General features: G+C 31.3%; 1 protein-coding gene across 1 annotated transcript; it reads right to left on the minus strand.

The window, feature by feature from the left end:
* Nucleotides 1-10,746: 10,746 nt before the first annotated feature.
* On the minus strand, nucleotides 10,747-11,810 carry LOC125198687 (ethylene-responsive transcription factor TINY-like). The gene has a single exon (XM_048096995.1). The coding sequence runs from the start codon at nucleotides 11,652-11,654 to the stop codon at nucleotides 10,977-10,979; it is 678 nt and encodes a 225-aa protein (XP_047952952.1). The 5' UTR covers nucleotides 11,655-11,810; the 3' UTR covers nucleotides 10,747-10,976.
* Nucleotides 11,811-12,576: the final 766 nt, after the last annotated feature.

The following is a 12,576-nucleotide window of genomic DNA, read 5'->3' on the forward strand; positions in this document are numbered from 1 at the left end:
CATAAACCAATAATCAGAAAAATGTGTTTGTTCTCTGTCAATACAACTCACACACATACCTCCTCCAACGATTTATAATTATCCGCGATCCCCGAAGACCTCCTATCGACCCTCTTATGAATATTATAAATTCAGAATTAATGTTGTTTTTCAAAAGGATATTGTTTTACTACTAATTTAGTGGGGCAGTTACAAACGAAGTGTAGGTGTGGCAGTTATAAAAATGATCATGTATAATTTATATATATAAATGTGCTTAATATTTAGAATAGATATAATCCCTATATTTGTGGAATTCATATCTTCAAATGATTCATAGTTTACACGATTATTATTTTCATAGTTCACATGTTTTTAGCTTTTAATTAAACCTTCATACTTTTTTGGTAATCACCCGGATTTCTGGGTATAATAAATACTCATGCTACCAAACGGACTTAAAAGCAATAAAAACATAAGACATAGACTAGGTTTCATTTAAAGAGATTTGACCAAGGTATTAAAGGGACTATCAACAATAATAAGTCAACGGTTTAATCTAGAAAATTAAATGAAAAATAGATACCATAAGCTATGATCAAAAAATCAAGGGTTCACATAAATCCGACAAAACCACAACAAGTCTCAATCTCCTAATCCAAAGGGAACAAGTTCAAAATAGCCAAATGATGCTAAAGTGTTTAAAAAATTCAGCTGAAACGACCAAGAGAAAGTGAAGCCATGTATGAAGATACGACTACACTCAAGTTCAAAACATCCATCTTAATTAATTAATGTGCTCAACACCGCCACCGTCTCGCCGTTTAACTCCGCACATAAGGAAAATACATGCAATCGAGTATTTTAAAATACTCGTGAACTCGTTGCCAAAATATTTTATAAGTTATGTCACCCTTACCATAGTGAACTCGAGTTTTACAATTATAAAAATAAGATCATCGAGTATCACAAAAATATTTTCATAGACTGTCCACCAAACAAACTCCCCACTTTCTCAACAATCCATCAATCATAACATTTCCATAGTGCGACGAAAGTGTGGCCACATTTTTTGCCCGTGAGACCGGCCGACTAGCAAGGACGGCTCCCGATCCCACCGTGTACACGCTGATAGGTTTGCGGCCCTACTGACCGAATTCGTTTATACATATCCATAGCCCTATAGCCCAATGGAGCGAACTCACAAACTAGGCATCGCGCACAATATCATAACAAAACAAACATAGGCATGGCATAACAGCTTAAACCACCCTTATCTCTCCACATTCATAAATTTGCAACATAAAAGAGTTTAAGAATAAAGCCCACCTCGATCGCTTTGATTTCAAGTACGTTTCTCTCTTTCGTTATCCCAGAACCGAGGTTTCACCTTTTAATCATATAGCACATATCACAAATCAGCTTCAACATCAACTCCTAAAACATGCATGTCTCAACGCTCCCCTTTTTCCCACCGATCCGTTTACATTTATCATTCAAAACCAAGGCACATTCATCATATAAGTTTATACACTTAACAATCTTAGATCTATTATCGACTTATGTCACACATGAGTGCACACACACACACATGCACACACACGCACACACACACACACATGCACCTCCTATATACCATTTATCCCACTTTCACTCAATCTAGATGCATGAGGGTTCAAGAATACCGATTAATCGCTAGATGAAGAAAGATTAATATATAGGTACCTTTTCTTGTCAAAGCAAGAGAAACAAAGTAGAGACTTGATTCTTCAATAATTCTTGAGGCTCAATGTAACATCCTTGTCTAAAATATATACTACTCCTCCGTTCCATTGAAGATGACCCACTTTCCTTTTTATTGTCCCAATTAAGATTTTTACCAATTGCTTAAAACTGAAACCTCTTTATCTCTACTTTATTTCCTCTATCTTGCTTTACTCTCTCCACTTAACACACAAAATAAAGCAGATAAATCCAGCGCCCAAGAAAGGGGTTATCTTCCTTGGGACGGAGGGAATATTATTTTATGAAATATTTTTGTACATATATTTGTTCCTAAATATTATACGTACAAGTCTCAAATTTGTTAAGTAATTTAGTAGGCATTTTTCAATAAAATTATAATAGAATATATGCAGATATATATTGTTGCAAAATATTATTTAATAAATATAAATAGATAAGGTTAGGGACAAGTGTATTGTTATGCATTGCTACGTGTATGTGCATAAGTTAAAAAGTAATTTTTGGAGAAAAGGAAAGTATATAATAATACTTCAGATATTAAGTCGGTGCGCGGGGGGGGGGGGGTGGGGGTGGGGGGGATATATCTTGAAGAAAATGAGAAATTAGAAAAGATATGGAGAAAAGGGAGTGGAAAATGAGAGTGATTCGAGTGGAAAGAAAATGGTGAGAAAACGAAAATGTTCTCGTTGATTACATGTATACGCCCACACAAATTATTAGCTATAAACTCGAGAGGGAATCATGATTTAATTAGAGATATCCCATAATTAGGTGAGTATTTTAGTTTTTACATTTTTTTCACACTTAATTGCAATGTGTTAGATTAAAGTGAATATATGGACTTACACACTTAATTGCTATGTGTTAGATTAAAGTAAATATATGGATGGTATGATGTGAATTTAATATAGTTATTTGGAATTATTTTATAAAGTATGATATGGATATGTGATTGGTATAATAGATATATCAGTGGTGCAATTGATATATTTTTATATGATATTAGAATTATTTGAATTATTGGGACTAAAGATGACATGACAATCTGCTTCCGGTCGATATCAACGCAATAGGCCTACGGTCTATATATACAATAATGATCTTCGGGTTATATATATATATATGTACAAAGGCAATGGGACCTATGAGGTCATATATACAATGGCAATGGCCTACGAGTCATACAATGGCAATGGACCTACGGTATATATACATGCGAATGACCTTCGGTCATATATATATGTAAAAGGCAATGGGACCTATGAGGTTATATATACAATGGCAATGACTTACGGGGTCATATATACAATGACAATGGACCTTCAGGTCATATACAATGGAATCCGGACAGATCCAGGCGATTTGTCACGACAATAATATTGAGATAGTATATGCATATGGATTGAAATTTGTTTATATATTTGATGTTTATTTATATGTGCGGATTTAGAATACTTGTAAGTAAGTCTAATAATGATGGATTTTATAATTATAGTATTTGGATGGTAGAATGATTAATATATAAATTCTTTATTTTAATTTGTATTGGTTTATTATAAATATATACGTTAGAGGGGTTGGGGTACGACACTCAAACTCTAATTCTAAATTATAGAAGAAAATTGAGAGAGAGAAAAGAGAGGGGCTCGTGATATGGGGTGGGGGCGAAAATTTTGTGGTCTAGGGTTAGGTTTTGCCTCTTATTTATATGGTTCAATAAAATCTTTAGGTAGTTAAATAGAATATTTGGGAAGATTTAATTCTCCTCAATTAAATAAATAAATAAAGATTTGGAAAGATATGGTGGGAGAGATTGACAGTTAAATATTGATGAGGAATAAGGGGATTTCGAAATCTTAGGCTATTTAATTAGCATATGATTTAATTTAGATATTTCACGGAGTAGAATAAAATATCACGAGCGTTAATAAAAATAATAATTCTCCCACTAAGAATAGGGAATATGCGTTAATATTGATTCCTCCATAAGGAATCAATTCCAAATATTAATTAAAATAAGATATGGCAAGATCTCCTTGAGATATGGTAAGATTTGCTAGAATATTTATATTTATTCATGGAAAAGAATAAATAAGGGATCAAATAATATAATTAAATATTATCCTCTCCCATAAATAGGAGATTTTCGAAAATCTCTTTATAATAGGAATGGGGTCGAAATTTCATGAAGGAAAATAAGGAAAAGTCGGACTTTGGGTTTTATTTAGGTAATTATCTCAAGCAATAATTAAATTCAAGAAAAATAGAATTCCTTCTCCAATAATAGTATGGATCGAAAATTTCAAATAAATAATTAATGATCCTATTAAATCTCACTCATCCCTTAGGTAAATAATTCACCACAATATTATCAACAATATTGACTATTTAATTAAATCTCAACTCCAATTCACAATTAGGTCACAAGGAATCATGCAATAAATCACTCATCATTAATTCACCTCCCCCACGTCATCAATAGTATTAAATAAAAAAATTTTCGGCTCTAAAATTAGGGTTGAAATTTGGATGTTACATTTTTAATTTAATACTATAATTTTTTAAAAATTTAAAAAGCAATCCCCTTTTAAATATTTTATAAATTCGAAATTAAAATTTCTCTAAATACCCCAAAACTTCTCTTTTATATAATGTACAGTGTATAGATATCCAGCATTGCGTTAAGTCGGCTTTGAAATTATTAACATGCATATACATAAATTTTAACTTATTATATACTCCTATTTTATAATTTTATGCGATTACTATTTAGTTATTGGTCTCTACTCAATCATAAAGCAATTCCATCATATTTCAGTGTCACATCCAACATAGTTATTGAAGTTAGTTGTTTGAATTCACTCGTAAAGATAGTGGAAAATGAAATTATATGGTTTTTTCTTCAATTATTTCTTCATATATCGATCCATTTACATAGCACTTTGTTATATATAATGATAAAACACTATCTTTTATTTTGGAAGAAGTTGGCATTTCGGTTTTATTGTCATTCAAAAAACAGGCTATTAGGTTTTGCCGTCTTGTTTGTCCCTATCTTTGTGGCACTAATCTCCAAGTAATTATGCAATATATGAGAAGCGAATAGACATACATATAAGTATATAAGAGTATTAAATACTCTCTTCACTAAATTTCTGTTTTATTTAATATATGGAGTATACATTACTATATATATATATATAAATAAATATCTTTATTGTCTGTAGGTGAAAGAGTATATTCCATTTTTATGTTAATTTGTAAACGATTTAAATAGTTCATTTACATAGTATAGCAATTGATGTCTAGATTATCATCCAGTCTACTCAAATCACAATTCAAATGTTATGAATATATATAGATTTTAGCGAGTATTTTTCAAGAAAAACAGCCTCTTCAAGTTTCAATGTAATATATATGTCTCGTTGCAATGATACATCAATGTACATATACATATATAGGGACTCTAGGGATATATACTCTCTCTATATATAGTACAATCATTATACTATAATGCATGTTGATTAAGTTGGCATGTACGAGTGTTACATCCTACCGACTAATTTATTTAATTTCTATAACAGATTGAGTGACGCATGCATACAAGCAAAATAATCTTGGTCTAATTCCATTCCACAAATGGTGTTAAAATTGTCAATTTCGAGCCCAACATTAATCGATAGTCGATGATACAAAATTAATCGTTTCTCTTCAAATTGTCAATTCAGTTCATACATAGCATAGAACATTATTTATTTATTTATTTTTATTTTTATAGCACGTGTGTTGGGTGTGGGGGTCATGTAAAGATTTTTTTTTTTGAACCACCAAATCAAATTAATTAGGGAACTCGTTTACATGTCTGGTTGTTATTTAGCTATTACAAGAAAGAATTTGGTAGCTTATTCTAATAAACTTGCTTTGCTACCAAATATATAAAATATGAATTTTGTTATACCGTCGTGGATGTTTATTTTGTTTAAAATTGAAAACAACTAATCAAGAGTGTGATTGAGTGGCAGAGGATCATCCATCCTAAACTATCAATAAAAATTTGAAGAATTCCTCAATATAAGTATAAACTATTTATCAAAGGGAAGATTATTGTATATTAGATATTGAAATATTTGATACTGATCAAGGGAGAATTTCAGTCACAGCCAATAATAAAGGAAAGATCAAGGGAGAATTAATCATAAATAATTAATTAAATATAATTTGTGATACTTGTGGGAGCAAAAAGTTAAAAGATTAAATTGATAAAATCGAATAACGTGCAAATCATTGCAATTAGAGATGACTAGTTAATTATGTCATTACCAAAATAATGGTGATCAACTGAATTGTCATTAACACAGTTATTTTCAGTGGAATGAAAAGAACATGATGTGGTGATTGATCACTTGGATTTAGATTTTAATTAGAATGGTAATTATTGGTCAAAACCAAAATTGCCATGCACTATCGTGAGTTTGGTTAGTGATGGAGACTCATTTGAGTTAATTAAAGGTTAATATAGTGTAATTTTGTCTTTTAACTAAATGATGATTAAAGAGTTTTTATCAATGTCTTGTCCTTCACAAATAACAATTGATTATGTTTTATTATGGTTTGATTAGGGTGTGAATTTGTCTTTGTTTGCATTTTCAAGCTAAAAATATGATGAGTATCATTATAATAGTACGTAAAAATAGTTTAGACTTTAGAATATCCATATATAATAAATATATATATTTTGTACATACATAATTAAAAATTTTAAATATTATATATTAAAAATAGATTTATTTTGAGTAATAAATATATATAATTTGTACATAAATAAATAAACTTTTTAAATATTTTATATTAAAAATAGATTCATTTTGAGTGAGATATTTAAGAAATAACATCGATTCATATATCAACAAATTTATTTATTCCTCTCATCCAACCCATATACATAAAATTTGGTTTTTGGTTTTTACTGTCAAATGATTAAATGTGAGAATCCTTTTCAAAATAAAAATTCGATAAAGCGTGTTGCCAATATCTAAAATTAAGGGATGTTATAATTTCAATTAATTTGGTATGAATTATAGGTCTTCAAATTCAGTTAATTCTATATGGAGAAAGAAGAAGTTAATGTAGAAGGTTTGTGTTAAAATGATAACCCCTCTTAAAATGACAACGTGACAACGCTTATACAGCAATATTATAAACGCTATACAGCAATATCCAACACGTTAGACAGCAATCTATAGATTGCTGTCTAACGTGTTGGATATTGCTGTTTAAGAAAAATTGTTGTTTATAAGACCACAAAATTGCATGCCCGTCTTTTTTGGTTTTTTTTTTTTTTTTAGCTAGCGTGCAATTGTTATTATTCAGTCAATGTATACAAATGCATTGGCTAGCAATGGTGGTATGGTGTTATTTTAGGGCCACAGACCCTTAACATGCCCCGATGTAGAATCATAATTAAATAACAAATAAATTGTTATATCGATTAAGGAGTGTCGGATGTACAGAGAACGAGAAAGAGAAAAAGAAAACGAGAGTCATGTTTTCCAAAAGTAATTTAATCTGCTTTTCTATTGAATTTTTTAGATATTCCTTATCTTTTTGTTTGTCTGTCTCGTTTCTTACCTTTTTAAATCAAATCCCAAACTATACTAGTACTCCCCATCTTTTTATTTCATTTTTTATTAGAGCGCTTAATTTTCGTAATGTGTTATGTCATTTATGTGAAAAAATTCTAAAATCAAAAGGCTCAAACTATTAAAATAATCAATGAACAAATACGAGAAGCAGCCCAAACAAATAAAAATACACAAAAATAAAGATAAACATACACAAACTAACTGTGGCAATATGAACATAAGCAGTAACCAAAACAAAGAGGGGTACCGATTTGGTAAATACAATTATCCAAATTTTGTTTTTATCAATCTAAGGTGTCACCTTGCTAGTATTAAATTACCCTTGGCCTTAAGAAATGAGAGTAAAAGACAAGTAGCATTTCTGAAATTTGTGAGAGTGATTGCCACAAACATCCAAGAAGGAAAATGAAATAACACTAATAAGGTCAATTGAATTAAACTTTATATTTTCTATATCTCGATAGTTTTCAAAAAGAGTGGCTCCCCCTTTGATTTGTTGTCCTCTTAAATCTAAACCGATAGCAACCTTACAATTTGGAATTTATGCATATAAAACAATCAAACGGTGCTTGCAATACCGTTACGTGATTAAATACTGCGAGCACGACTGAACTTGCAAATTTGTGAGTGTAGATGCTTGTGATATTATTCAGTATACTGATGTTGCGAATATGTGTACTTTCATAATGCTTGCAGTGTTATGTAATCATTGTTTTTTTAAGTGATTAGTACTTGCATTATGTCATTTTACAATAAACTTTAAAAATGTATATTGATATAAAAGAAAATAATACAATTTAAATAAAATTTTATTTTTTATGTCCTATAAATGTCCTATTAAAAATGACACATGTAGACATCATCTTTATTTTTTTTTACTCTTACTATATTTTTTTCAATTTAAATTATAAAACAACATTAATTATACTAAATCTCATGGTGAATAATAAATGTTTGATATTTAAAGGAAAGAAAGAAAGGAGATGTATAGGTATGAAAATATTCCTCGAAAAAAGCAACCGGAACTCAAACTATTGCATTTTTGCATTGGAAAAGGTGTTTAATTTGTGCCTTGCCTTTGTCTATATTACGTGATGGACATTTTAGTAAATTATGAAATTATGAAATTGTGTCATAGCTTTACAATTTTTTATTTTTTAAATAAACAAAATATTCCACTATAAAGTCAAAAAAATAAATAAAAAAGAATAATTTGTAATTTTCAACTGCGTCACAATTCTCTATTGTCCCTTGAAAGCTTATGGCCAGCATTTGAGAACGACTGATTTGAGAGGTGGACGAATAACAAATTCGCAGTGTTAAAGAACATTTAAATTCTCATTTAATTAACTCATCTATTCATTTTCAAAATCTCTGTCAAGCTAAAGAATATTCTTAATATAGACTTTCTTACCTTACATAATCGGAAATCTTAATCTCTTCAAAAAAAAGACCCAAATTTGATCAGCATCATTATTTTTCATTTTCTCTATCAATGCAAAAATACTTTAAAAATGAAATTAACTAATAGTAGTACCAACACAATTTAATAGTCTAACTCGATAAATTTGACCCCCATTGGTTGAATAGAATTGTCGGAACTCAATAAACGTGACTCTACTTTGATCATGCCATTTATAAATAAAATTACTACTACTAAGTTACTTAATCTAAGATTAAACTAGTTTCATGTTATAACAGTAATTGATATGTTATAATTATGCTCAAGATTAAGGGATAAATGATTATTATATGTTATTATCTGATTAATTTAGATTATGTTATAGTGGGACTTAAAAATAATTCCTAAGGTGTTATTCGACCAAAATCAATCAGCCAAAAGTCAATGTAAATCGGCCTAAATTAAACACCAATCGGCTAAAATCAATATCGATTAGCCAAAACAAACACCGATCGATGCACGCAAGTTTCAGATCAAAGACAAGGATGAAGGTGGTGATAGCGTAAAGTGAGGGCGAAGATGAAGAATGAAGAGAGATTATGAGATAAGTAGGAATGGGGTTAGATGGATAATCATCGAAATAGTTTAATATTGACTGTGAAAATGGGTTGATACATTGTGAAATAAAATGTCAGAGCCAAGCTTTTAAACAAAATGGAAAACAAATGAGACACAAAAATAAACATGGCCTCCAATATTCATCACACACACATATATATATATATAACCCATAATTAAGTCACAATCAAGACATGTATGACACTTTGGCCTAGTCCGATAAATAAAAATAAATGTATACTAATTTAAAATAGTACTAATTTACTTTACGGACTAGATTTTGGTATCTAGATTGTTTTACTTTCTTTCCTTTTTTATTTTTCCTTTTTAATAAAGGAAGGCAGTGTATTTTCTACGAGAATGGAAAGTGACGTTGGGCTAAATTCTTGGAGTATTTAGTTATCTGTTATTTACTGACTACTGTTATGTGACAGTCACTCTGTACTAGATATAGGAGTACTATATAGTTACGATTTAATCATATTTTCAAGTTAATGAGCACTCTTTTCACTATTTTCTAAAACCTTAATTGTGTGTGTGTGTGTGTTAGAGAGAGATAAAGAGAGAGGAAAGGCTACGGAAAATAGAACAATACGTCTGTGTCAATGCAAACGGATCCTAAGAAAATGTCTTAATCTTGTGAAAATATGAACGTTGTATTTTTACAAAGAAAAAGGCGCAAGTCATATGTACTCCATATATTAGTACTAGTATTATTTTATTTTGGCTTGTTTGTTATAAATATTTTAACTTTTCACCGTGTTAGGGACTAGTAGTTTTTTATTTTCGATAATTGAAGCTTAATGTATTGATAAAATTTCATATCATATTACAAATAGTACCATTGAATGGTTTTGAATTTGGATGAGGATAAAATAAATTACATTAAAGATTAATACACGGCTTGATTACTTACTCGCGCATAATTACTCTTTCTTTAATGCGTGACCACTAATGAAGAAATCTTCTAACAAAGAGTGTTTAATGCTATGTTATAGCCTCTTTTATTTCAATAATGTTGAAAAAAGTGCCTACTCACAAATCCCTTTCTAAAAGTTTTGTTCATTAGTAACTACTACTTAGTATTAAAAGATGAGAGTCCCACATGTAAATTGATATTGAAAGGTTCAATCACAATCGCCTCTCTTTTTCTAACGCAGAAAGAAAAAGGAGAGAATTGTAAAATTTGTATAATTAAAACTAAACATTATTTATACTAACATTTTGCGTGTAAATCACCACAACTTTTTCCTAAACATGAATTCTAATAATATTCTAACCTAAAAAAATACTAGATGCCTAATTAGTTTTTGTAATTTAAAAAATCTTGAGGGATATTTAGACAAAAACAATGTAATATTCACCAAATGTGTAAAACCACTAATTATTTATTAAAAAGAAAAAAAGAAAAGAAAAGGTAAACACTCATATTTACAAGGTAGCCAACTAACCCAAAAAAAAAGTAAACAATAGAAAAAAAATGGCAATAACTTTTTTTGTGAGAAAATGAAGAAAATGATTATTTACAATATAGAACCATCAAAAAAGCGAAAGTACAAATCCTAAAGCACAAGGCACACCTCCTAAATTTAGCAACTCCACTTGATAGTCTCAAAGCTGCATGAAATCAAACTCCCACCACCGCCGCCGCCGCCGTCACCGCCACCCAATTCATTGTAGAAGTAGTCGTAAAAATTCTTATCCAACGCCCACCACGGCGGCTGCAGCCACCCCTCCGCCGAGTCAACCACCGCCAACTCGCTCCCCGACTCGTAGCTCCCCTCCAAACTCGGCAACTCGATGATCTCGCCCAGCTCCTCCGACCCCGCATTCCCCTCCTGGCCAACTGACGTCACCGTCGACGAAGAAGACGAGGAGGAGGAGGGCGAGTTGGAGGAGCTCAGCTGACAGTAGCCGAGCTCCTCCATGGCCGCGGCCTTCGCTGCCGCGGCCTGCACGTCTCTGGGCGAGAGGGACTCGGGCCGCGGCAGCGAGGCGCTGAGCTGGGGGAAGTTGAGGATGGCCGAGTTCCCCTTGATGCACATCGCGGCCACGTCGTGGGCCCGCGCCGCCATCTCGGCCGTGGGATAAGTCCCGAGCCAAATGCGGGACTTCTTCCGCGGCTGGCGGATTTCGGAGACCCATTTCCCCCAGCTCCGCTTCCTCACTCCTCGGTAGAGCGGGTGCTTGTTCCCGCTCTCCTTCGCCTTCAACTCGGCCGACTCGTGAGTCGACTCGGCGGAGGAGGTAGTTTCGGGTTCGGCCATTTTGGTTGATTAATTTTGGAGGCGGAATGGAATATTCTTTTGAGTGTGAGGAATTGTGGAATGATTTAAAGGAATTTATATTGGGAGGGGGAATGAAAAGGAGTATTGGTTGAGGTGTGATAAGCGTCTTGATTTGGAGCAAAATTAGGAAACATGAGAGAAAAACCAACAAATTATAGAGACAAATAAATATTAAGTGTACGTCGGAATGTGACAACGACGCACCTAATTAAGCCCATAATTTTCACACGCACACACACATGGAGATGGGCTGCGAGAGAGAGTGCCTTTGTTTGCAATAAAATATTACATTTTGTTATTGCGATATGTTCATAATTAGATGTATTATTAAAAATCTCATTTTATTTATCAATATTGATACTACATCTCATTACAAATATTAGGATAAGTTGCAAAAAAAACTTCTCCGTATGAAATTTTATCAATTTCTAGTTAATCAGCAACTTTTGAAAATAATAGGAGTATATATAATTTGTACATTATTTAAATTAAAAAAAATTATGCATAATGTGGAAGCTACTACAATTTATGACTTTTATGTAAATTTGGATATGAATTTTAAGTCTAAAAAATATGAAATATATATGACTGTATAATGTATTTCGGCTTATTGGTAATTATAAATTTTTACAAATTCAAATTAAATGGACAGTTAGAGAAAAAAATAGGTAAAAGTCAATGGCTAAATATTTCATACAAATGATGAAAGTTATATAAATTTAAATTGAAATATTTTGAAGTATTCAATAGATACACAACACATTGACCAATCAAATTTAGAGAGAGACTAAATTACATCACGATTTTGTCTATTTTTAAATATTTCACGAGTTTACGAATGATGAAAAATTTAATGACGAGGTTATATGAATTAAAAGTGAAATATTTTGAAGTATTCAGA

This window comes from Salvia hispanica, unplaced genomic scaffold (genome assembly GCF_023119035.1).
Source record: "Salvia hispanica cultivar TCC Black 2014 unplaced genomic scaffold, UniMelb_Shisp_WGS_1.0 HiC_scaffold_19, whole genome shotgun sequence".
NCBI classification, from domain to species: Eukaryota; Viridiplantae; Streptophyta; class Magnoliopsida; order Lamiales; family Lamiaceae; genus Salvia; species Salvia hispanica.

Bases quoted from the DNA above. Each gene is read 5' to 3' on its own strand.
- LOC125198687 (XM_048096995.1), bottom strand. From the start codon at position 11,654: ATGGCCGAACCCGAAACTACCTCCTCCGCCGAGTCGACTCACGAGTCG.